The 26833-nt window shown below is 45.8% G+C and overlaps 1 protein-coding gene across 3 annotated transcripts in view; it reads left to right on the top strand.

The window, feature by feature from the left end:
* The window catches only part of CCDC85C (coiled-coil domain containing 85C), a 113314-nt gene that overhangs the window by 81024 nt on the left and 5457 nt on the right, over positions 1-26833 (top strand). For 2 of the 3 annotated variants that reach the window (XM_051620614.1, XM_051620613.1), the window contains 3 exons: positions 3547-3651; positions 19426-19521; positions 26443-26541. In XM_051620614.1, coding sequence (XP_051476574.1) covers positions 3547-3651; positions 19426-19521; positions 26443-26541 — 300 coding nt within the window. The remainder of the gene's footprint in view (positions 1-3546; positions 3652-19425; positions 19522-26442; positions 26542-26833) is intronic. The other variant, XM_051620616.1, reaches the window with a different exon arrangement.

The following is a 26833-nucleotide window of genomic DNA, read 5'->3' as shown; positions in this document are numbered from 1 at the left end:
GGGTAATTTATCATAGACATGTTGCCCATTAATTGAGATAATCTCCAATGATGATGATGAACAGAGATGATCAGGGTTTGTACATTTAAAATGCCGTTCTGACTAGAAAAGCAATTTGGGATCCACTTACATCTCAGTAATGAAAATAGGGTAAGGTAATAAGAGATTTCATTTTGTGAGTGAATTGACAATGCAAATACCAGGATTTTTAATTTAGGTTTAAGTGGAATGATGGCTACTTGTTTTGATGCATCATTGGTCCTATTGCCTTTTCATGAGGGATTCACTTTCTTTTCCTGGTTATCTCTAACACTGAAAGCAAAGCCCAATGAATGTGTAAACATTTAGGGAGGTTTGATGAATATGTGTCACTGCACCATTTTAATTTAAAAGAGGAAGAAAAAGCAGTTTTCCTTCTGTGGTGAAGAAATATACATTTGCTTTTAGTGCAAGGAAAATAAACAGTGCAGAGCTGTGATTGGTAGGCTGTTGTAAAAAATAATTAGAGCAAGATACATTTTGAACCAAATTCTAGAAAATATAGAAGGAGATTTGCATTGAGTGGGGTGCTTGTGAAAGGGACTGGTTTTATGGCTGACAGTGGTAGGAAAAAGTGGTTCTTTGGCTGCCTCCAACATGGATGTTTTATAAATAATGACGAATAGAAGACTCTTCTTGTCCTACCAAACTCACTCCATGCCCCAAATACCTCATTCCTCTTCTGGATAGTTCTCTGTTCAGCATTTTTGTTTCTTAGATGTATTATCTTTTTTTTTTTTTTTTTTCTTTTTCCCTTTCCCCCCTTTCTTTTCTTTATTTAATTAAGAGCTTGTTTTGATGTTCATTGAACTCAGTGGGAGTCTTTCCATCAAATTGAATGCATTAGGTCAGATTCATAATCAGCAGTCACTGTAACAACCTAACAATAGTTTTTTCACACACAAGTGCACTGTCTTAAATGGGATTTGCTTAAAAAAAGCAATAGAACTAATCCATTATAAACACTTTTCAAAGCAGAGGTTTGACTGTATCTGTATATTTACCAACACAATTTCAACCAATTTAATCCAAATTGAAATTAATGCAGGCTCTTGCTCCAGGCAGGAGCATAGGGCAGTTAAATTAAGTAAATTTAGCATATTTTTAGCCCCGGCGGTATGATCCTGTGTGTTGCCTAGACTTAGGTCTGGTTGCCTTCCTTCCTTTGGTCAGTGAGGCATTTTGACTTTCTATGAGAACAAGCTGTAGTGTGATGAAACGTGCTACATCAAATGTAGACCAACCCATTCAGATTGGGGGACAAGAGAGCATGTTTCTGGGAGGCAAATGAATGTCCACCAAATCTGTCTTTTCTGATGCTGGTTTCTGCACTCCTGATGCCCCATAAGTACGTGGCATCTTGCAAGTCTTAGTGTGGTTTGCAAAAGTCTGAGTGATCCCGGGTCTCTAAATGCTGGAGAGGCAGTGCATGTCCTTCTGGAGCAGAGCCTCTGGGGAGATGTGTGACCTCTGGGTCTCCAGCACAAAGCTACAACCTCACATTTTCACTCTGCTGCTGTATTCTGCTTTTCCCTTGCCCATTCAAGTGTCCATTTGTCATAGATGTCAGGGAAGGGTGCATGAGCTGCTGAACTGACAGACTAAAGGAGTGGGTAGCAGAGTGTCAGGACTTCTCTGGGAGGTTCCTGTCCCCCATTCACATACAGTAGTGAAGAAGAGGTTGCACACAGCAGGACAGTGGAAGCCAGGGTAAAATCCTTGCAGGATAACCACCAAGACACCTCTGCACACACATGGCTGGGACAATGCTAGTAAACTAAGAGTCTTCTCATAGTTTCCCTTTGTGACCTGCTAACCTTCCTTTGAAAATACATACTTCCCAGACATGGTGGAGGAAACTCAATTTTCCAGCAGTCACTTTTTAGCTTCAGAAGGAGTTGTCTCCTTCAGATATTTCTGATTCTCTGTAGTGAAAAGCAAAAGAATGATAGGCCATGATCTTCTGATGCCACCTTGTAAATTCAAGGGAATCCCAGACATCCAATATGCTGAAGTCATTCCGAATTACTTGCCTCCTTGGGAGGCATGACAGTTCCCAGCAGATCGAGTGATACAGGACTGGCATCCATTTCTCATGATGGCTATCTTGAAAACTGCCTTTCTTTTCACAGCTTGTAAAAGGAAAGTTGATAGAGTGAGTGTGCTGGAATGGCTGTGAAAGCACTGGGTTGCACGAGATGTTTTAACCTGAGAAAACAACATTTTGAAATAAAACCAAAGCTAAGCATGTCTGAAAACAGGCCGTGTAGCTGCAAGAAATTTTCTGACATGGATAGAAAATTATGTGTCCTCTCTGAATGCACTGATTCTTCTCTGCTAAGTGGCAGCAAGCCATGGAAATGAACTTTCCAATTTCCAGAGATCTGTGCACAGCCACAGTCCCCAAAGTCTCAGTTATGGTCAGGCTTTTGGGGTTCCTGAGGGTTTTTTATATACAATTGAGCTGATTTATGTGTTTTCCTGTTAAATTTTATTGCACCAGTGGCTTTTCTTTGGTTCTTTTGAAGTAGAAAATACCATTTCTGCAGCAAATGCAAAGTCAGGCATCTTAATGGAGTATAAAAATCTAAAATGTCATGATTTTATAGCTTTAAAATAGAGGATAGTGCACCGCTTGATACTCTTAAGAATATTAAAACTTGATGAGGATGTTTATCAGTAATAAAAAGATAGAATCTTCTTCCAGACCTTTGATTTTAGCTACTTGTGTATTGGCTTTTTTATGGGTGTACTTTTTATAAATGAGAAATCTTCTCATTCTAGGACCATCCCATTTCAGAATCACGGAGAGAAAGAACTAATAGCATGAGGAAGAAGCTTTGTCCCAGGGAGATTAGTCAGTACTCTTGACATCTAGTACTCCTTTTCCCTTCGAGAGCAGACTATTGATTGCATTTATCTGGTTTCTAGGGTCACGTAGACTATCTTTATTTTTTTTACTTTATTTAAGACCTATGGGTGCAAGCAAATTTATAACCCAAGTCAGAACCTGTTCTGTCACTCGTATTTTGCTTAGGTGAATCACAGAAGCACGGTTTACAAACTCTCATTGCATTCCACATGTGAGTGATCGGAATAGCCTATGCTCTTTTAAAAAGAGAAATCTAAAATAAGTCTCCTTGTGGATTTCTTTTGCTGATTCTGATATAGTCTGAAGTCTTGAAAATACTTTTTCTCTTGCATCTTAACAAATGTTTTTAATGAACATGTAGGAATTTAGGTAAAATAAAAATTCCTTCTTGCTATATCACTTAATGTAGTAGATCTTGAGTGGTTCACCTTGAGCTGTTTGCAAACGTTTTCTCCAGGTGTGGGCATGGAAAAAGCATTTTATTACAATGTTCACTGTTACTGCTGTTGCAGGAAGAAGGAATGGGAACAGGTCACGGGAGAGCAGAGTCATGGGAAAAGCCAGTATAGCAGGAGGGGCACGGCTTTACTTCTCATTAATACAGACTGTCCTGTTTTCTGTCCTTGTCTTTGCAGCAGTCCAGCACGGGGGACCTGAGGACTCTGAGGAAAGGGTTGTCCCCATACCACTCTGAGTCACAGCTCTCATCACTGCCGCAGTATCAAGACTCCCTGCAAAACGTAAGAGACGTTTTCTCACCTCTACAGACAGAGCTGTGGGTTTCCCTGAGAGTGGGCTTGGCTGGAGGGGGGCATGTGAAGGCTATGGGGGAGCTCTCTTAGCTGAGAATTCACCCTGAAACCGGTGGTGCAAACATGCAGCTGAACCCTGCAGCTTTTGGGAGGATGGGAAGCCCCTGGAAACATTGATCTTTACCTGAGTTTGGATCATTAACTTCTCGACATGGTTTTTTTGGTTAACTGACAGTCACAGATGTGCATCTTCTAAAGGAAGGGTGAGTCTTGTTATACCTGAAGCTCCTTCTTTGTAAATGCCCTGTGTGCCTGCTGTCAGAAAGCTGGTCATGGATGAGACATAAATGGTTTGCCAAGTGTCTGGCAGTGTGTGGTCAGGGTTACTTTAGTGATTACATTCTTAGGACTTTGCAGGGTTTTCTATATCACAAATGAGATTGTTTCCTAAGATTTCCGTGTGTTGCTGCTTCTTAGACAACAGAAGAATCTTGACTAAAGCCTCTTGTGAAAGATGGATCCTGTGCTACTGTGCTGGGGCTCCTTCTGCACTGCTGTGCCAGGCATGGATGGGGAGACAGCCCTGCCAGATGTTTGCCTGACTGCCTAGACACTACATTTACTTGCTGACGTTTCCCAGATTGTAGCAGAAGCTTAGATGCAGTCAAGGAGTCCTGCTGTGAGTGGGCTGCGGGTGTTGTGAATGGCAGCAGAAGCCTGATGGCAGCACAGCTAGGGGACCTCCCTGCCATCCTGTGTCTCCTGCTCCCTGTCCAGGTCACTGGGCAGCTGTGGGTACTGTAGGACTCCTTGTACATTGGATGCCTGCTTGGGTAAATGTCATTCTGTAGGTTTAGTATTGCCTCTTAGAGCTGTAAAGACGGGGTAATAATAATTTAGTAAAGTTTGCATAAATAAAACTTCAGTGTCAAAGCAGAGCCCTTTTTTAACCCTGCTGAACTGTGGGATGGATGGATAGAGACCCTTCAGTCAAATAAAAAAAAAAGGGCCAAAACCATACAAATGAAATGGAAGAATGTGACTGAATATCCACTTTCCTAAACTTTGTGCCCCATATATAAAGTGAGGACACTTTATAATGAGGGCAGAGAGATATGAACCTGGAGATGTTTGTCTGGCTGTGTGGTGCCTTAGTGTTTTGGGGATTTTGCTTTGCTTCCCTTGTGCTCAGGCTTTTGATCCCCAGCTTGGTTCCAGGTGGGGATGCTCAGTCAGCCTGTGCTGGTTGCCCTGAGGAGCATTGCTACACACAGTTTTGTGTTGATCTTGTGGGTCAGCCTGGGATATGGCCGGCAACTTTCTGCAGAGGAGCTGTGCCTGGGCTGGGAGGTGGCGGGAGACTTCTCTGTCTAAGCATCGGTCCTACAGGTCACTGGGATTGTGTGAGGGTTGGCAGCAGAAGGTGCTGCCTGCTGGATCCCTGCTGGCCACTTGTCCCTGCTTTCCCTCCTTCCTCAAGGGGGAGGTGACATCTGGTGTTTGTGGAGAGGCTCAGGCACTGCATGACACCTTCATCTGTCACCCTGGCTGTGTTCTGCCTTCTTTGTGGGAAGATGATAGAGAAAACCCAAAACCAGCACTCGATCTAAATCCACATTGTCTGGGATACTTGCATAGCCATGTGTTAACTTGTTCCTACCAAAATCCCTTTGGTTTGTGGCTTGACATGATATATTGTTTTTGTGACAAAGGAAAACGATCATGAATTCATGCAGATGTGTCACCGTTTGACTCAGAATCGACAACAATGCTCTTGATCCCCTCCCCCTCCCACCCAGGTAGGGAAGGAGAGAGAAAAAGAGAGAGACTTGGCTGGATTGAAAACTAAACTGCACAGCTTTAATTAAACACTAATGATAAAAGAAAAGATACACAATTATATACAAATATGTTCAGATATGTGCAAAAGCCTCCCCCCACCCCCAGCAACTTCCACAGCATCTCCTGAGCTGGAAGCAGTCCTGAAGAATCCTGGACTGCTGCTGGAGAGAGAGCAGAGTGATGAGGGTCAGGAGAGCTCGAGCCTGGGGGTCGACGGTGATGGATGGACAGAGTCCTCCCCAGACACCGGCCATGGACGGAAGAGAAGGGAAGAAGAAGCAGGAAGGAAGTTGTCTTCTGTGATCTCTGACCTTCCTCTGAGCTTACGTAGATAAATGGAATGGAATATCTCTGGCCAGTTTTGCTGTCTGTCTAATTCAGCCTCCTATGGGGGGGTCATAGATTTCCCTGTTGTGCCTGAGCCATAAAGGTGTGACCTTGGAGACCCAGCAGTTAGAAAAACATTCTGGCTGTTATCAGCCCAAGCTGGGACACTCTGCTACTAGTTAAAAGAAAACTTACTGAAGGAAAAAAAAAAAAAATCAGTAAAAGGAAAACTGGTTTCATCCTGGCTCAAACCAAGTCAAGATGTCTTTGAGTGTCTCAGTTACCTCCCAGAAAGTGGACAGTTAGATGTACCTGACTTTCTCTGTAGACTTTTTTTTGACAGCAGGCATGAGTTGGTGAGAAATTGTTCCTCTTAGTGCCTGCACAGGCTTCACACAGGTCAGTGATGGACAATTGGTGTCAGCTCCAGGGCTATCAATCTGTTCAGGGTTTCATCATTGTCACTGCCTTTGGGGAAGTTCCTCAGCACATCCCTCGCTGTCATGCAGTTTGCATGAAGACATCACTCCAGCTTGGCTCTGATGTCCCTCAGTGAAACAGGTTGGTGTTTCTAATGGATCCTGGATTGTGGACACTGGTGCACACTCAAGACACAGAATTCAAAGACACTTGTAATTTCAGTCTCTGCATTCTTTAGTCAGTGGTGCATCATGCACACAGATGGTGAATTATAGATTTTCTTTGTGGTCTGTAGTGGTTACCAAAAATCCAGGAAAAGCAGCCCCAGTAGGTTAGTTCTGACCTACAAGCCTCTGGCCATTACAAGGTGTGACATGTATGTTAGCTTGAACTGATAGCAGGCTGGTCAAACTCCCCAGCACTGGGAACTGCAAATCTGAGTCATCTCATAGGATACCAGAGGCTTCCCGTGTCCTTTGGGAGGTGAGGGTGATTCACTTGTGCTCTGGCTCTGAGTGAAGCATGAGAGGAGGTGACAACAAGCAGCTGCTTGTGTGACCTGCCATTCCCCTGCAGTGAGAGGGGCAGGCTCCACATCTCAGTGCCCAGGCATGGGAAGGAGCCTAAGGGCTGCTCAGTGTTCCTATGGTTGGAGGTACCTTCTCTTTGAGAAGCGCATAAGCCAACCTGCCTGGAGGAACCACTTATCCGCATTGGCATTAAAGACCATTAAATGTGAACCAGCCTGTTACTAGCAGTCAGACCTAGTCTGGCTGTCTTAGAATTAAAATTTACTAGCAGTGTTCATGTGGTTTATAATAGGAAACGTGCCTTTGGTGGATGTAACTGTAGAGGTTTGTAATGGAAATATTAATGTGAATGTGGATGGGGTGTGAAAACACCATCAGGAGTGCTAGAGCAAGGGATGTAGAGATGGCCTGTGTTGATGACCAAAGACACAACTGACAGCAAACAAATGGGTAAACACTGTGGGGTGTGTGGTTTACATCAGGACCTGGAGGTCTGTGCTGTGATAAGACCACAGCACAGATGGCTCCTGCTAGAAGACCTATTCGCTGATAAGAGGAGCAAGGTTAGGCTGTGATGTGCTATTGCTCTTCCTGTGGTTCCAAGAGGAAAGGCTTAGATAAGGTGCCCAAAGTGAGGGAAAGGAGACAACAGGCAGCAGCTTTCCTAGTCTTTATGGGGGGTGAGTAAGCAAGATGCTGAGATAAAGATCAGCCTGTAATAACCATTGACTCCTAAAGCATGTGAAAAATGTGTGCAAAACCGAGTTCTTTGCTGTCAGTGAGGAGGGTTGCCAGAGCTGTCATTAGGACTTGCTATTAGGTGTCCCTTGTCCTCTGTGTCACACACAGGGATCCTGGCCACACCACATGGATATCTGCATTTTGGTGAATACCAGAGTGTGAGTTTGTAGGTGTGTGGGTGTGAGTGACATGTTAGAGAAATTAGTTTTAGATTCTAATAAATATCAGCTTCCACTTCCTTAAGTTTTTGTACTGAGTTTGCACTGTGCTTGTTTTCTGTGAGAGCCCTTGCTGAGGAGCAGGAGCTCCCAATGCTTCCCTGGCCAGGTGTGGGAGGACCTGTCTGTGGGTGCTGTAGGTGGTGGCTGGAGGAAGGGACTTGTGTTTCTCCAGGACCTGGACCTGGGAGTCCCTGAGGAAGTCTCCCTGCAGATATGCTCTTTGAGGGCTGAGCAAAGCTCCCTCTTCTGAGAAGTCAGTGATTATGGTGCCATTGCTCAGTCTTTATATATGTCTCTAGGGATTGCAAAAAAGAGATTTCCATGAGGGGATTCAAAGCTGTATCTCTCAGGAGTTTGGTTTAGACTGCGGGCCAGGATGGGAAGAGACAATTCCAATTCCCCCCCTAAATCTACTCCAAAACCAGCAAGGTCCATAGGAAAATGCAAAGAAGCAGAACTGGTGTGGTTATGTAGTGGACACTTGACTGAGAGGACTGCCAAGTCCCTGCCTTCCTGGCACTGCCTCCTGTTTCATTTTTCTCCAGTGCCTGATTTGTGCAGGTTGCAAAGCCTGGGAGGTGGCTCTGGCTGCTTGGGCTGTAGCACTGGTTTCTTTGGCTCCTCCTGCTGATTCCCACCACCCTGTGACAACCAGCTGTGTTCGTAGCTCTGCCTTGTAGAGATACTTGTGAGAAGCGTATTTTGTTTTGCCAGATGGCACCCACGCTATGATAAAAACAAACCCAAATGTTTGTGCTCTGTAGGTGTAAAGAGAAGCCGTTAGATGGGGTGGGAAAGAATGATACAAGAGTCCTTGGCTGACGTGCTGGCTGTCTCCTGAGCCTGCAAGAGTGGTGGTGAGGGGAGGTGATACAAGGACATGTAGTAGCTAAATGCCCCATCCCTGGGGGTTTTTAAGGTCAGGTTGGATGGTTTTGTGCAGCCTGGTCTAGTGGTAGGGCTCCCTGCTTATGGCAGGGGGGTTGGAACTTGATGATCTTTAAGGTCCCTTTCAACCTTAATGATTCTATGATAAACCCCAGCTGTAGTGACAGTCATGTCTCTTCCTTCTGGTTGGAAAGATGGTGGGTCTCCATCCTCTATGATGCAAGGGCTAAGGCAGAAGAGAAGCGAGAAGATGACTTGGTATCTCTCCCTCAGCTACCTGCAGAGGGAGGAACAAGCTGGCCCCTGTGACAGCCTGGTGCAAGCAGGGAGATGTGTCTGTGGCCCAAGCCTGGTCTTGGGTCTCACTTGTGGACTCAGAGCAAGTCTTCTAGTCCCTTCTTCAACCTGTGTGGGAGTAAATCTGTTCCTCTCAGGGAGAGGAACTGGAACAGTGTCTTAGAGCCAACTTGACTTTAAGAATCAAATTTGAAATGGCCAGAGATCTCCATTCCTGTTGTGGTGCCCAGGAGATGCACCCAGAAGAGCCAGGGGAGCCCTCTGGGCATTGATCTCCCTGCAGAGTCACCCAGACCACCAGGGACCTTAGCATGGCCCTCAGGTGTCCCTGCACAGCCCAGCAACCCTGCTATTACCAGCACAGAGCCCCCAGCCCCTCACTGTGCTGCACAAGGCCCCTGGGTGCAGGTTTCCCTTGGCTGCCCAATGCCTCTGGCATCCCCAGGGCTGGTCTTTGCAGCTTCAGCATCACATCACAGCCTCTCGAAATGCCTTCAGCCCTTTCTGTTGCTCTGCCAAGCCCATCCTGAGCAGCACCCCAACAGTCCTCCACCTTCTCCCATCCATGTGCCTCATCCCCACTGCATTCAGTTGGGCTGAGTGCTGCCAGCATGTCAGAGAACAGCCCCAAACCTTCTTCCCTCAGCAGTGATGGCCATGGTCCCTTTTTAGGCAGGGGAAGCAATGATGGAGCAGCGTAGCAGAAGGTGGCTCCTTCCTGCTGGCAACACTGATACCACCAGGATGCTATTGAGCAGAACAGAAAGAAGTTCAAGGCAGTCCTTTTGCTGCTGTGGCAACAGTGGCTATGGAAAAGAGAGTGAAATTAAAGGTTCGTTGGGATTTGCAGCCTGGGGAGCACTATTGTGAAGCTTCAGAGTGTATTACCAGCAGCTGAGAACAAACCAATCCATTTGTGAAGGCAGCTGCCCTTCATCAGCAGTTATTGTGGTGGCTCTGAGCAGTGGGTGGCTTTTTTCCCCACAGCAGCCAACTGGCACAAAGTTTGTCAATGACAAAGTTTGGGCGTTTGATGAGCAAAAGAGACAGTGACAGGCTGTATCCACAATCCACTGTTACAGGTAACTGCAGGAGGTGAGAAAAATTAATCTGCTTTGAGGTTCTGCTGTAGGTTCTCATCCTCGCTTGTCTTTTTCATTTCTGTGGGGCTGGCAGTGGGTTGGAGGAGCCATGAGGGCACGGGAGACGCTCGCTCTGCTCCAGGCCTGGGAGGAGGCTGCTTCGCCAGCAATGGCCAGGGCAGCCAAGCTGACTTGGAGACTCAGAGGGGCCATACAGATGTGTGCAGGTGTCCCTCTGCCTCTGCGTGCATCCTCCCCCCACCAAGAGCCTTTCACTTGGCCCACCCCCAAACCAGATTCGCTTCAGAATCCGGAACGTCTGAAAAATACCTACTGTTTCTTTCTGAAATCAACTGTGCTTGACGTTCCTTTATTAAAACAGCTAGCCCCTCTCAAAATTCTCATGCCGATAGTGCCCCTGTGAGTCAGTCGGAGTTAGTGCACTTTGTCCTCCGGGACAGCGTCGTCTCGCTCTGACTATAGCTCTCAGACTTCTTGCTTGCTTCTAGCGGGTCGTTACAGGCAGAAACAGCTCTGAATATGTCATATTGGTAATAATTTAATAGCTGGAGAGGGTAGCTGAAGCTGTCAGTGGTGTCTTTTAGCAGCGTGCACCCATTCTAGCTCCATGGTGCTGCTACAACCCGTAGCTGCTGCTCCTCTCCCGTTCCGCTGCCGGAGGAAGCTGCCCCACCAGCCTTGCGTGTGCCGAGGAGTTTCCCAGGGCTGAAGCTGCCATCCGCAGTGCTGATGAAAGGCACCCTTCCTGTTTGTAGATGAGATCCAGTTGCAAACAATGTCCTGAGTTAGTTCATTCTGTTTGGGGCAGTTCCTGAAATCCTCCTTTTCCTTTGGTGCCCGAGCACAGCCTGTGCAGCCAGCGCTGTGCCAAAGTGGCTGGGGTGGAGGGTTAATCTTCTGTCGGGTGTTCTTGATGTTTGTGCCTAGAAAGCAATGAAACAGTTAAATTGTTTCTTTATTAATCAAAAGGTCTGTGTAAGCCCCTTTTATTACTTAAGTAGATAGAGGTGAACGCAGCTCAGGCTGTAAAGATGCAGGAGGTGGTGGCTGAGCCATACAGACCAGACAGGTGCTGCCTGGCTCCTGTGTGGACCCAGTAGTTAATTCATGGATTTGAATGTTTACAGGACCAGCTGCTCTCTATGATTAGAGGCAACAAATTAAGTAGTGCCAAAGGAGATTAGCATCTGCAATGAAGTCCCTTGATTTGATAGAGAAGATGCTACTACAGAGTACTGATAGCTCATGCACTTACTCCTGCTGGTGACTGGGAGCCATATTGTGCCAGGGAGCTGGTGTCTGTGTGCAAAATCTCCCACATGTCCCTTCTCCTGTGCCTTGTGGCAGGGTGTCAAGCACTCACAGCTGCAAGGCAGCCCACTGAACTGGATGATCTTGAAGGTCTCTTCCAGCCAGGGACATTCTGTGATTCAGGAATGTTGGGCAGTTCAGCTATAGAAGTGCACAAGGTGGAAACAGGTGATTTGTTTTGAGCTGGATGCTGGCAGGTTTTCTGCAAATAGGCATGGAATAACAATAACCAAATGTCTTCATCACTTTGGATCATCTGCCAGGCAGATTGGACACATAAGGGACCTGGGTGCTCCCTGGCTCCGGCCAGGGTGTCTTGTGGTCAGGAAGAGAGTAGCAAAAAGGCTGCTTTATGCATGGTGCAGTTTGTGGAGGAGCTGATGCATGTTGCTTCTTTGTGCCTCTGGGAAATCTGGTTGCAACCAGCGAGGAGCCCTGGAGCTGCTGCCAGGTGCCTTCAGGTAGCCTCATCCCTGCAGGTCTGTGAGAGGAGCTGGACCCCTTCAGGGGCACCACGAGTGGTGGCAGTGGCAGAGTTGCTATGGCCATGAAAAGATGCGGCAGGGAGGGAAGGAGCTTTGAAGGAAGGGAGGATGAAGTGGCAGCTCGGAGTCATGTCACGCTTCAGTGCTGTCCTTTTGTTTCAGCCATTAACCCTCCTGCCAGCTGCAAGGCAGCAGAGGACAGGAAACACATCCCGGGCTGCGAAACGATGGGGGGGTCTGATCTGCCTTTGTGGGGCCCAGGGAATTTCTCAGGGTGTTGTAACAGGACATTTTTTTATTATTTTTTTTCATGTGATCTCCCAGGGATGCCGCCCATCTCTGTGTAAGGGAGATTTCTCTTTCTGAGCAGACCAGCTGTCTGCATGAGCCCATTGCTTGCCCTCGGTGCTGGCTATTTCTGATGGGGATACTGTGGTTTAGGGCTTTGGTGCATTCCCTGCAAGGTTCTGGGGGTGCTTCTCCCATGCCAGTGCGACTCTATACTCTTGGTTCTTGGTTTTGCTACTGGTTTTCCCCATCTGCCCTCAGCAGTGTCTCTGGCTGGTGTCCCAGGAACTTTCTAAACGTTGTAGCCACAAGCACTATTTGCAAAACCAAAATATGCTGGATCCTGTTCTGCCAACATACTGGGGCTGGAGTTTGCAGTCAAACATGGCACCTTTCCATGTTACTGCCTCCTACTTGTCCCTTTGCTGTTCCTAAAACACCTGGATGGTGACAGGTGCTACAGAATGGCCCAAGTATAATTCAAACCTGGGTAAGCAGGCTGGAAACAAAACCACTGTGAGATAAATAGTCATGCTTAGGGATTTTATTGTGAGTTTTCCAGCAGTGCCTGCCTATCCTTGTTTTGTCTCAGCAATAAAAACTTCACAGTGTCTGATGTGACCTCATCTAGCTTTATGTTGTCTGAGGTATGCCATTAGAAAATGTGGTTTATTTAATTGGGTTAGACTCCTAAATGTTCACTTATATTTTGAAATGGTAAAGGAAAAATAACAGAAGGCACAAAGAAGATGTGAAGGTTCAGAAGCATTAAAACTTGCTTGCATGCTCCACATTGGTCTGGAGCATCCTCAGTGACTGGTCTGTGAGTTAGGTGAAGTAAAATCAACATGACATTCTCCTCTGGGTTTTGAAACTTAGTCTTTTGCAGACTTTCTGCAGATCAGGAATAACTCTTTTGGAGCTGAAGTAGGAAAGGATGTCATTAAAAGACAGAATATTATTGAGCAGAAAGAGATTGAAAACTGATGGCAGGACCAAGGTCTCATGTCTTTTGTGATCCCTGGAGGAATCAAGGAGAAATTGTTTACTGGAGTTTCTGTGTTCCTTTTTGAGATTTCCAACCCAAAACCTCTAAAAGAGCAGATACCTGTCATCTCCAGTTAGGCTCTTTTATTCTTGGGTTCCAAAGCATTCCCACTGTTACTAAGAAGTATTCGTATTTTAAGCCTATTTTGCCTCCGTGGAGGTGTGTCATTATCAGGAGTTCCCAGCATGCCCTGTTACAGAGAGTTCTATTAATTTTGTTCCTCCAGACATGTAGGAGTGGAGTATTGACAGCAGTGCTTGTCAGCATCTGTGCTGGGCCACATCCCACTCAACCAGATAGAGCCAGCAAGGACTCGTTAAGCATCTTGGTCTTGGACACTGGCATTGCCCTCTTGGCAGCAAATGTTCTCCAGCAGCTGCGAGTTGAGGCCTCAGCTCTTCATTTTTGATGTCATATTAAGGATCGTTATCAGTATTTGCGGTCTTGGGATTTTCTTTCTTTCTCACATCAGTGCTGTTGCTTTGGTGATTGTGTTCTGGGCTGCGGCAGTGAATGGGGCTAGTTTGATTTGGTTTGTTTTCTGCTTTGGATTTGAGGCTATCACCAGAGTCAAACATCATTCTTAGAAACAGAGAACTAGGGGATTTATCCTGTCTGTAACATATTGCTTCAAGGATGCTCTGGCACTAGAGACTGCAGAGTTCCTCTCTTTTCTCAGTCTGTTAATGATACAGCTGGACTGTGATCTCCTTACAGCCTTGGAGATTGAACCACAAGCCCTGCAGACTCCAGTGATAGGTTTCTGGGACGGTCTTGAACAGAATTAGATTTCTCTGGTGGATTTGTCATTTGGGCATGCATGATGTGGGTATAGTTGAATGAGGAGGATGCTGGTGCTACATGGGAGCAGTAAGTGCTGAGAATTGCATTGGTCCCATCACAGACACCAGCAAATATCCAGTACTGATCTGCTTGAAATGGAGGAGCAGGTGAGGGCTGAAAGGGAAATGTATTCAGTGGTGCTTCAGAGCTGCTGTCATGGTTTCCCTACTGGGAGAGAGGCTGGGTATGTGGGTACTTGGCACTCGCCTCCCATGCAGAAGAGCCTCGCCAGGAGCCTCTTGGGACACTGCAGTCCCAGAGCCATCCTGCCAGCAAAGATAGGGCTGTTTTTCCCAGGGCTGAGCTCATCAAAGATTCACACCACAGCAGTGTCAAAAATTCTGAACTTCCACAGTGGTTTGCAGAGCAGCAAAAGCACTGACTTACTTATGAAACATTGGATGGGTCACACATGGCTCCACAGCCTTTGATTCCCTGGACTTTTGCTTCTTGCAGACATATCTTGGAGAATGATCTCTGGGTTTCAGAGATGCAGTGGTCAACAAACCCTGTGCATGGGGAAGATAAGGTGCTTCCTCCAAGCACTTGGAATCTCTGATGCATCAAATATGTAACTTAGAGCCCCCCACTTTTACTTAGGCTAGTAGTCTCGCTGCTGGGCAGTGCTTTCTTTCAGCAGTGTAACTGTGGCTGTGGCTGACAGAGAAAGCAGTGTGCCATGTAATTCTACCCAGGTGACCATTTGACACCATGACATAGATTTACAGTTGCTTTCTTTTTGAATTACAGATTCCTTGTATAAGTGAGGAGTTAAATAAGCTAGCTTTCAGTCTTGTCTCTGCTGCTATAAACCTGGAGCAACTCCAGCGCTAGTTGTAGCCAAAGAGAATAAGAAACTTTGCATTTTGAAGTGTCAGCTTCCTGTAAACTAGAAAAGCAATCAAGATAGTATTTCTCAACAGCTTTATAATAAATATAATGGCATCCTTTTTGGTGACTTCTGATCTCTCTTCTAGCACCACTCATTATGTGATGCCCCACATAACCACGTTTGAAGATGAAGAGTGAACCATCTCTGAGATACCAAACCCTTTGAAATCCTAGCAAGTGGAAAAGCCAGACATCTGTTTAATACAGAGAGTGTGTGTGTGACAAAACCAGACAGGGAGAGGAAATTGAGTGTGATGCATGCCCCAAAACACACCGTATTGCTTTTTGCCTGTATGGACAGTTTTTGCTTCTTAGGATGTAACCAGATTAACCTTGCTATTATTGTCTGTCAGGGTGCTGAGTCAGCCATGTTCCCATGGCTGTGAAAATGTCAGCTATAGGGAACGGGAAGGGCATGGATTTCTGCAGTGGTGGAGGTCCTCAGAGTAGCTGAGTTAGAGTGCTGGGGTGCAGCTGTGGTAATTCTTATGCAGTTTCCAAATGCAGCTATTTTAGGCATGAAGAATCTCCTCTGTGTGATTTCAGCAACAACCTTAACACTGACTTCCTGAGATTTCCGCCGCCCTCCTGCCCTTCTTCCAATCTTCTATGTCCTATCTTTGCTTTCCCCTGCATTTCATCTCAACTGGTTTCCTGCTGGTTAAAATACACATCCTCCTCTTTCTTCCCATTCCCTCCCTTTTCTTCCAGTGTTGGCAGTTTTCCAGTCCAGCAACTTTGACCTTATCTCCAGTTCCTTCCATTTCCTTCCCTTCAGCTAACACTATCAGTGAACTCTGTCCATTTTCCTCTCTTCGGTCCTCCAAAGGCTGGCCGTGCATCCTGCTGGATATGTTGGAATTTCTTTCCTTGCTGACTACAATTCCCCCTTTTCTGGCCTCTTCCATGTATTCCTCCATGCAGGAAGCCTATATGAGCTTGACTAAAGCCTTTTTTGTCAACCACTCTGAAATCAGTGGAGTTGAAGCATCTACTTCCCCTTTATGAAGCTGTGTCTGGAAAGAACCTTCTCTAAGAATGTCTCTAAGGGTTCAACTGCACAAAAAGCACTAAGTGTTAATAAGTATTAAGCCACTCTTAGCAGTGGGGAGTGCTTCCTGGCACCATGTGCCTATATGTACTTGGTTCATCTCACTGTTGCAAAGAGCAGAGATGTTGGTGAGATGCCTACTTACTCCACCACTTTCTTCACATGCATGTTTGGCCTTTTGTAGTAACAGTCTGACATGGTGGGAAGATTTCTGTGGCTTCTGGCATAGTGGGCCTGCAGCATGGTCATTTGGAGCACTCTTTCATGTAAGTCTGTATCACACAGGTTTCTGCCATTGCTGAGTGTTGAACTCAGCAAATTGGACATCAGTTTCAGTAGAGTGGGTTTTCTGACTTCCAAGCTTAAGGATCAGGGGTTGTGCCTTTTTAAGAAATGAGGCCATCTGGTACTGAGACCATAACAGAAAGTTTTGAGTCTACCTTGTTTGCTACATCCCTCATTCTTTAACATTATTTTTCTCTTCCTAAGTAAAATTCTCTGCCTGTGTTCAGGTGGAGCTCAGCTGATTGCCCTTGCTGAATTTCAGCTACTGATCTGAGAAGGAAAATGACCCTTTGAGTGTTTTTTGTGTGATATTATATATGCAGTGCATTACCATGCTTGCAAGATTACTTTTGTTGTGTCAGAATGGTGATCAGTGAAGTATGATCAAGCTCTTTAGAAAACATTTATCTCTAATCATTGTGGTTTCATTTGTATTCTGTAATCATTTCGAGAGTGATTACGATCATGGAAATGGTTTGCAGCTCATTAGTGACTTCAGTTCTGTGAGGAGAAGCTGCTGCTGCCTGTCACACAGGAGGCCTCAGGAGCTGCACTAGTTTGGTCAGAAAACAATTTAAAATTTTGTCAGATATGAATACAGGCTGGGGGAGGTCACGCTTGAGAGCAGCCCTGTGAAAAAGGACCTGGGGGTACTAGTGGATCAAAAGCTGGACATGAGCCACCAATGTGCAGTTGCAGCCCAGAAGGCCAACTCCATCCTGGGCTGTATCAAAAGAAGTGTGGCCAGCAGATGGAGAGAGGTGGTTCTGCCCCTCTACTCTGCCCTGGTGAGACCTCACCTAGAATACTGTGTCCAGCTCTGGTGCCCCTAGCACAAGAAGGATGTGGACCTGTTGGAACGTGTCCAGAGAAGGGCCACAAAGATGATCCAAGGGCTGGAGCACCTCTCTTATGAGGACAGGCTGAGGGGGTTGGGGTTGTTCAGCCTGAAAAAGAGAAGGCTCTGGGGGGACCTCATAATGGCCTTCCAGTACCTGAAGGGGGCCTACTGGAAAGCTGGGGAGGGTATTTTTACAGGGGCTTGCAGTGAGAGGATGAGGGGTAATGGTTTTAAGCTGAAAGAAGAGAGATTTAGGTTAGAGATCAGGTGTAAATTCTTCAGTGTAAGGGTGGTGAAACGCTGGAACAGGCTGCCCAGAGATGTTGTGGGGCTCCATCCCTGGAGGTGTTCAAGGGCAGGTTGGATGGGGCTCTGAGCAGCCTGTTCTAGTGGAAGGTGTCCCTGCCCATGCAGGGGAGTTGGAACTTGATGATCTTTAAGGTCCCTTCCAGCTCAAAAAATTCTGTGAATCCTGTGAATATTACTCTCAATTCAGAAGAATACTGAATGCTAGACTGTTGCTGGGCATTTCTAGTGTTACTCGTGAAGAGGGTCGTGGGGGAAGATCTGTATCAAGTATTGTTCATGGCCACAAAGTCCTGAGTATTCTGCTTTCAGTTGTCATTATCTTGGATGTTTCTGGAAAGAAAGCAGCTTTCATGCTGAAGCCAGAGGAATTATGCATGTATTGGTGTCTTTGACCTCTGAGAGGCTGATTCTGGAAGGACTCTAGTTGCATTAACCTGCACTGTGAATCCGGTTTGCAGTCATAAGTGGGAACTGTAGACTGGCTGGACCCAGGCCCTGAGGCTTCTGCCCCAGCCTCTGCCCTTTCTGTGTGACATTATGGATGAGGTGGCTGAGGACATGTCCCCAGGTGGCCACAGCTCCAGCAAGCTGTAACCCTCTGCCAGCAGATTGAAAACCATGCCCAACCTGTGAGTGTCTCTTGGTCTTTGTGCTTTGGCAGTCTGTTAAAACTCCTTGGAGAATTATTGTGAAGTTAGTAAGTCTAATTTTCCTTTTTCTGAGGTGTCTGCCTCTCAGAAGGAGGTTTTTGTATCACCAGTAGCTTGGTTCATGTTACTACAAAAGGCCAAACATGCATGTGAGTTAATGGTAGTTGATCATATATACATGGGTTAAGTACAGATCAGTGACCTAGACATGAAAGATCCCATGCCTTTTATGATATTTTTGTGTGTAGCCTAATGGATTGGCCCATCTTTCTCTTCAATGTAAGCACAAGAGTACTTGCATTAGTAAAAAGGCCCCCACAACTTAAAACATTTGGAAGAATGAGAGGTGACAAAGTGCCCCTCTGGTGGTCCTCCTTTCTGGCACAACTAGCTTGCTGGCCTTGGCTTAGAAGGCAAAGTGATGAGGTGTAGCATAAAATATGCTGTGTTTTTAAATGTGGAAAAGATGAGAATGGAGTGCCTCGTGTGCTGTGAAAGCCTTCCTGTGATGGTGCTACATGGTGCTCTGCAGTCCTAATTTGCTTTCAGAGGCCCTCAGTATAGTCATTCTTTGTGTTTCCTAAAGGATGTGAAGACTAAATATGATTTTGGTCAATGGTTTCATTGTTGATTTCTCTCACTGCTACAAAGCTCTGCAAAAATATTAGGGGGGACAGGCAGGGTGCATCTCACTGAATAAAGATATTGTGTTTCTCAATCCAAGTTGGATGCCTTTAAAAAAAGAAAGCCCTATGAAAAGTGCTTACAAGGCAGTTTGGACAGTAGAAATCTTTTGTAAAATGTAATTTCAGTATCTTTCCCAATGGGATCCTTCATGTAGGAAGACTGGCCAGCCTTTTGGAAACAAACCCAGCCAGCATTAGCTTTGGACATCTGCTTGTTTTAAGGTTGCCTTCACAATTTTCTCTGTAGCTGAAGATTGGTACTTGATGTCTGTGTGAAAATGTTGCCAGAAAAGCAATGAAGTTATGCCAACTGTTTCTTTCATTAATGCAGTTTCTTAGAAACGACCGCTTTATGCTGGAAAATCATCTTATTTTGCATTGCTCCCTTGGCTAGAAGGATGAGAACTGTTTGATCTTGTCCTTGTACAAAGTTATCCTAAGTGAGTAAAAAATGTTTCTTGAATCAATTTAGCTTTAAACTACAGTGATCTCCTGCCTGAATAAATCTAGACTGAGTGATGATAGGCTTAACTGGCATTAAATCAAGTCACTTAGGAGGAAGGGGTAGTGGTGTCTTTAGTCTCTGCAGATGGCTGAAGAGGGCTAACTTTGGAGAAGCTAGTGCTCAGATTTTCTGGATGTTTTCTTCCTCCTTGCTTAAATCACCCAAAGGGAATCAAAGAATATCTTATCTTATTTCAACAGGGACCAGCTCGCATTACATCTGATCTTGCATCTTCTCCTGCAGCAGGATATGTCCCTGTTGGTCAGAAACCAGAGGCTGTTGTGCATGCTATGAAGGTAAGGATGTACCATGCTGTGGTACAGTGCAGTGTGATGTGACAGACACCAAAGTTGCAGAACTGGAAGTTTGCTTCTCATTGAAACACAACTAGAAATAGAAAGTTAGTACTCACGCAGATTATTGGTAACCAGCACGTGTGTCATGATGAGTAATCATGGCTTCAAATAGTTGTGCAGTTAAGCAAGATCATGCATCACTTTTTTGGGTGGGAAACCTCCAACAAAAGCTCCTTGTGCTGAAGGTGTTTGTTACCCTTTCTATTCATCTTTGCTGTATAAACTGGGTCTCTGGAGTGGCTGACAGCAGTGACTGAAATGCTCTTTCTAAAAGGGACACAAAAATGCAGTTCCTACATATGTTTTGTTGCTAATTATTATTGGCAATAAAAGTCTTGGGACACTGCTAGCTGAGTTGAAGAAGAAAACTTGCACTATGATTTCACAGCAGTTCCCAAGTCTTAGTGACCATCCTTTGGCAGAAAAAGTGTAATACCATGGTGTTACATGTCTAACTCATTAAGCAAGTTACTTCTGAGTATCTAGAGGACAAAGAAGCACAATTTCCAAGGTGCCATAGGAATGGCTGGAAAGTCTCTAACTAAATTAATTTCTGGTTGGAATATACTGATTCATAGATTTAGGTTGGTTGAAGCTGAAAGATTTTTTTTGTACAGGGTTAAAAAACTTTCATGAACTTAAAGGAGGATTCCTGGATGGCAGCTCTGGAGGTCCAGGTCATAGCTGGTGAAAAAAGGTCCAGCAGTGGAATCATCACTAGCTATCATAGATCTAGATATCATAGAAAGGCTTGGGTTAGCAGGACCTTAAAGAACATCTAGCTCTAACTGCCCTGCATGGGCAGGGACAACTCCCACTAGACCATGTTGCTCTAAGCCCCATCCAACCTGGCCTTGAACACTTCCTCTGTCTTAGACCTGGACATTGCTGGTTACAAAGATCTTTGACTTGTACCTTTCCACATCTGACAGCTAAATAAAGGGCACAGATGCTGCTCATCGCTTTGATCTATAAGTTCCCTAAATTTACTAGTTTTTAGTATTTTCACATTCCTTTTTTTGTGTTTGTCTGGGGTCTGTCAGCTCCAGGACAGATGTGTCAGTTGGTGGTGACAAAGCCTACAAGTGTCAGGAGAAGCAGTAGTGCAGCTGGCCAAGGATGTTAGTTCCACTGGGCAGCTGTAAGATCCCAAGGGGATATTTGAGTGTCACTATTTCTCAAGCTGTTGATCTCCTATGCATTTGTGGTGTGTAAAGAATTATGAAAGACAAGTTTGGTTTGGTATGGATCATATTTAAATTATAAAAGATCTTTCAAGCTGAAAAATCTTGATATTTCAGCTTATTTGAGGCTTTATATACCCAGACTGTGTAACTCCTATTGGATCTTAAGGGAAGGGTGTCCAGCACCATCAAGGATTAAAAAATACCTTTAGTACAGTTTTTACTAGTTCCCAGAGGAGCACTGACTACACGAGTGGCAGTTCACTTGCCTGCATACATTTGTCCTGTGTTTTCCAGACTACTGCTGTTGGCCTTTTCTTCCCAAACCGGTGTTTGTAACTTCTGCTCCTGCTCTTCTAAATGCTTCTTGCATTTGGTGAGGTGGTCATGAGGGACAATATTAAGCAGAGTTGATAGTGGTTTTAAGTTGCAAGATCAATTAATTATAAATTGATTATGAACACATTCTGAGGGAAATTAAGTTCCTATTTGCTTTAGGGGTTGTGGGACTGAGTCTCTTAGGAAGGGCAAGAAACAGAAATGGTTTTAAGATGTGGTTTGATAAGCTTATGGAAAGGATTGGAAAATTAATGAGGAAGATTCTTGGAAACTGGAGTAAAGTTTGGGAGGTCTGGTGCAATGATGCATGTAAAGGAGTTGAAGCTGGATGACTGGTTGTTTGCACTTATTATTATTAGCATTATTATTAATCCTCTGCTTCAGAGCTTTGTTGATCCCTAGGAAAAGGTGGAAGAAATTCTCTGCAGTTTTGGAATTTGGCTGGTGGTGTATATTTGACTTCAAAACCCTGGCAAGTGCCACAGCTGGGGTAAGGAATCACAGAGTCATAGAATCATAGGATGGCTTGGGTTGGAAGCGACTTTAAAGATTATCTAGTTCCAACCCCTCTGCATGGACAGGGACACCTCCCACTAGACCAGGTTGCTCAAAACCCCATCCAACCTGGCCCTGAATGCTTCCAGAGAGGGGGTATCCACAACTTCCTGGTCGACCTGTTCCAGTGTCTCACCACCCTTACACTAAGTAATTTCTTCCTAATGTCTAACCTAAATCTACCCTCTTCCAGGTTAAAACTATTACACTTGTCCTGTCACTACAAACCCTGGTGAAAAGCCAACCCCCCCACCCTGCTTTTTTGTAGCCCCTTCAGGTAGTGGAAGGTCTTCCTGAAGCCTTCTCTTCTCCAGGCTGAACAGCCCCAACTCTCTCAGACTGTCTTCACAGGAGAGGTGCTCCAGTCCCCTGATCATCTTCATGACCCTCCTCCAGACTTGTTCCAAGCTCTTTATGTAGGGGGGCAGGATCACCTCCCTTGCCCTGCTGGCCACGCTTATTTTGATGCAGCCCTGGACACAGTTGGCTTTCTGGGCTGCAAGTGCACATTGCTGGCTCATGTTGAGCTTTTCATTGACCAACACTCCCAGGTCCTTCTCCTCAAGGCTATTCTCAATCCATTCTCCACCCATGAAAGCAGATGCCCTAAGCAGTCATATCTCGAGGGGCATAAATGATCTCACATGATGTGTCCTGCCCACACACCTAGGATTAAAAACATTCTCACATGTGAAGTGAAGAGGAAATTCTCCTGTAGGTCAGTGTGGCAGGGAGGGATGAGAAGGAGGTTTTTTTTCTATCCTGTGGCCCATTTCCAAGGATCAGTTGAAAATGAAACGACTGAAGAAACTGGTCATGATCTCAATTTCTCCTCCTCCCTTCTTGTGACACCGTGAGATTGTGGCTGTTGGTCACCAGCTGTGGATAGATAGAAGGTAATGTTTTTTGGCCACAGCATGCTGTAGCATATGGATTAGGTCTTATTTGCACATTGCAGGTCTGGGCAGCTTTTCCAATGCCAGTCCCTGCATGTGAGAAACTGGATGCTGCTACTAACTTAGACCCTCACTGCCTGTGATACAGCTCATGACCTTTCCTTGAGGAGGAGAACAGATAGCCTACAGAGTTGACTTTGTGCTTTGGCTATACCACATCTGATATTAGAAAAAGCCCATCTTGGTTGTGTAAAGAAGTCCTTATGGCTGTAGCAGGCCAGCTCCTTACCACAAGGAAGGTCAAGGACAGTTGGAAGTTGACTTTGCTTCTCTTGTGGGCTACTTGAATGCAAATTGGTCCAGAAGTGGTGTGGCTGCAAGGAGGCAGCTCTGTGCCCAAGCAAGGGTCACTGAGGGGCTGTGCACTCTGCAGGGTTTCTGGATTGCTTCCATCTGCACCCATCTGTGTAATGTCATCTAGGCTTTTCCTGTGGCTTTTTCTAGCAGCTGAATGCTAGCTATGTAGCTGAAGCGTCACCTGCCATTTAGAATAAGTTTGTTCTGTCTTGAGGACATTTAAGGATTTTCTTTATTTTTGCTTCTGAAATACTTTTTTTTGGTGTTTATTGCACCTACTAAATAAGGAGCGAGATGACAGGTTGGCACTTCTAACAGCTGTTTTTGCTAACGAGAATAAAAGGTACATAAGCTACAGCTCAATAGCTCGCTGAACATCAAAGCACTTTTCTTAGGAATTGAGTAAACCTGCTAAAGATGTGGGGAGATGAGGAAGAGACAAGTGCAAGAGAAGTGTATTTAGCCTCTAACCCACCACCCCCTGGAGCAGCAGCCTGGACCTCTACATGTGTGCAGAGCCATTGAGCAGGTGATCAGTCACTGCCACTCATGTTGGGTGAGGCAGGGTTTGGCCCTGCCAAAACTAGGGAAAAGTCCTAGCAGGGCATACAGACTGTTCCTTTGCCAAAGCAGGATACTGTGTTCACCAGTGCTTTGGCCAGTTGACTTATACATCAATAAAATGAGTGAAGCTTTCACCCTTCAGAAAACATCCCTCAATCTCAGAGTGCTTCCTGGTACAGAAATGCTTGCTTCAACTTTGAACTCCCTTTCCAAAGCTTGAATGCAGTCATTCTGACTCTTTGGTGGGGTTCTTTTTGTTTGTTCTTTAAATGTACATTGTGTGGTTGTGTGGGTCCAGTACAGCAAGTCAGCAGGGAGGTGGATGTGATGGACTGAGTACTTTGAGGTGACAATGCCTTGGTCACAGACATTAGTGCAGTCATGAAGGAGAACTAAATATACCCGAGGTGTTCCTTGCAGTTTGCATATCACCAGGGAGGAGAAAGCTAGATGAGGTAGTGTGCTCATCAAGAGTGAGATGCAGGTTGTCTTCAGAAGATGGCATCCCCAGGCAGAAGAGCAGAGTTACCCAGTCCAGCCCCATTCCCCTACATGGGGAATCGCCCTGAGCCTGAGCAAGGCAGGCTGCTCTCACCACTGATGTTTTAGCCAGGGAGATCACACAATGCTGGTGTATGCACAAAGGGCCAAGGGCTGCCAGTGCAGCTTGATGAAGAACAAAAAGGACAGGATGGCACGAGCCGCCTCGAGCCTGGAATGCACTTGTCTGTTTTCTATAGGCTCCTTGGTGGAGATGTGGCAGAAAACACAGGAGGATATACCTCAGTTTCTTAGACCCACGCTGAATCCACAGTCCTTGAACTTTAGCTGAGCCATAGACAATTTATATGAAAGCACATCCATAGACACCAGTGATGTCTTTGGAGGAACATTAACCTGGTCCTTCTAAACAGCTGAAGCGGCGCCTGGCAGAATCTGAGAATGGCTGGGGCTGGGTCAGCACAAAGAGGCCTTCCTATCTTTTTTCAGGAGGTAGTTTCACTCTTCAGCATATATTTTTTTCCATCATGCCTTTCTAGGATAGGCTATCAAATCCCTTTTGCCCGAACCCAAGATACTAGTACATCTTTACAAAGTATCTACTCAGATGTGGGTTGGGCCTGGGGAGCAGGATGGTTTCCACGGTAAATGAGTCCCACGTAATGCAAAAATGAAATACAGCCAAAACTTCTGTCTGATAGGCTTTCAGCTCCAGCTCTGCCTGGTTTACACCATTGAAATACATTTCCACTGAAAGAAAAGGACTATGCCACCCTTCAACACCTCCTAGAATGCATTTTTAGTTTAAGCAAAAGTCAGGGAAAACCAGTTTATTTTGGCCTGCTGAGACTCTCGTGCCTGCAGGATTGATGGCTGGTGGTAGCAGAGGCTGGAGCTGATGTGATCTTTAACTAATCTAAACTACAGTTGTCCTTGACACCTTCCAGTGCTTAGTTGCCAGCCAGGCAGCCCTGGTGCTCCGCACAGGGATGTGATCCTGCCGGCTCCTGCCTTTGCAGCCGGGTGCCGGAGCCACACTGACTCCAGACGAGTAAGTTCGATGTGTGAGTCCAGCTGGATCAATAATTAATTCCCTCCTGTTTAGCAAAAAATAGATGCTCCCTTTGTCAGCACCTGCATACTTTTTGCATTGCTCTTGCCCTTCCTCTCTTCTTAGAAAGGATGTGGATAATTCTTGTTTTGTGCAAGGGTTGGTCCCAGCTATGTTGGTTAAACTAGCTGTTGCATTTTAGAAGTAGGTTAAGGGCCCTAGGAGAATGACCTATTTTTGTTGGTAATGCAGTTCGAGTACAGCAGGATTGCTGTGACGTGGCAGACCAGGGGATAATCTACCCTGGTATCCCGTTTCATGGAGCAGCCGGTGCTGTATACCTCAGCAAAGGGTGGAACCCATCCTTGTTCTGCATCTGGCTCTGTGCTTCCCTGGGAAGTGTAAGAGTATTTACACAAATACACCTGCTGTATGGTGCTGACAGTGATTAAAAAAAAGTTCGGGGAGTCGAGGTGATTATCTCCATCTTCAGAGGGCAGTGTGGCACAAGGAGAGGATGACCCAAATCCACCATGGCTCTTAGCACACAGTGGGGACAGCATATTCAGAGGGCTGTAGTCAGCAGGCAGGGTCCTGGGAGGCAATACTGGTTTTTTCTCAGCTCTATTCCTTCTGCATCCTGGCTGCATCCAGTTCAGAGAGAGACAGTGTAAGTGCCAGGAATCAAATTGGGGTCTCTGAGTCAGTCCCAGGGATCTGTGCTAACAGCCCGTGTCTTGCTCGCTGTCGTCATGGGCCTCCGAGGGGCTCCCTTGAGAAACTAAATGAGTTAAAAACAATTTTCGGCCAAAAGGTGAGTGTAATTGGCCATGTCTGTTTAAGATCTGAAAGATCATGGCTGATTGGAGACCACATGCTTAAGCTGCACAGTGGGTAATACTCTGCTTTTCAATGGTACAAAACCCTGTTTCCCTCTTTCTTTGATGGTTAAAACCCTACTAGACCAAAAAGCTGTGGGCCTGGGCTGGCTACAGCTGTCCCATGACTTGGATCAGCAGAAGGGAGTGGGGAAGCTCTGCTCCTGCAAAAGAGGGGAATGAAGGGAGCACAACTTGCTGCGGGATTGCCTTGGGGGAGCTGCCTGGAAGATGGGGCCATCAGCAGCCTTCCTGGAAGAGATGTGTTTGTGGGTACAGGCAACTCACTGCAGGTTGTCACATGTTCCCCTGGGACTGTGGTGGCAGCCACACCATGCAGGTGGGACAGTGGCATTCCATTGCTAGTTAAGGGAGACCATGATGGAGGTGCCCAGCTTGGAGTTCTGCTTGTCTTTGCAGTGCTCTGACTGTCAAGGCTTTGTAAATCCTTCCAGTTTGAATACTAGTTAATGAGATTGTTAGGGACACTTAATTATTTGAGGAGTGTAATGCTTCTGTGTTACTGTTTTTTGTAGGTCCTTGAGGTCCATGAAAATTTGGACAGGCAAATGCAAGACAACTATGAAGAAGACCTGAGTGAAAAGGAGAAGGCGATTGTTCGTGAAATGTGCAATGTAATAACTCCTCTCAGCAGCTCTAGGGGTTTCTTTGGTGTCCTTTTGTTACAAGAACAGAGCAGCAGGGGTCTGTTGTGTACAAGGCCCATCAAACACGATTCGAGATCCACTGGCATAAGGGAAGAGAGGAGGCTGTGCTGACCAAGGCTCTGGGCATCAGTAACTTGAATTCACTGCACAGAGCAGCCTTTGCTGGCACGTGCTTCCCACTCTGCTGCCTTCAAGGGTGCAGAGCAGCTAGTCCAGCTGGCCTAGAGCTGTGCAATGGGCTCTCCTTGGCTTGGAGAGT

The sequence above is a fragment of the Apus apus genome, chromosome 5 (genome assembly GCF_020740795.1).
Source record: "Apus apus isolate bApuApu2 chromosome 5, bApuApu2.pri.cur, whole genome shotgun sequence".
NCBI lineage: Eukaryota > Metazoa > Chordata > Aves > Apodiformes > Apodidae > Apus > Apus apus.
The sequence above is the reverse complement of the archived record's forward strand: the minus strand, read 5'-3'. Positions and strand labels throughout refer to the sequence as shown.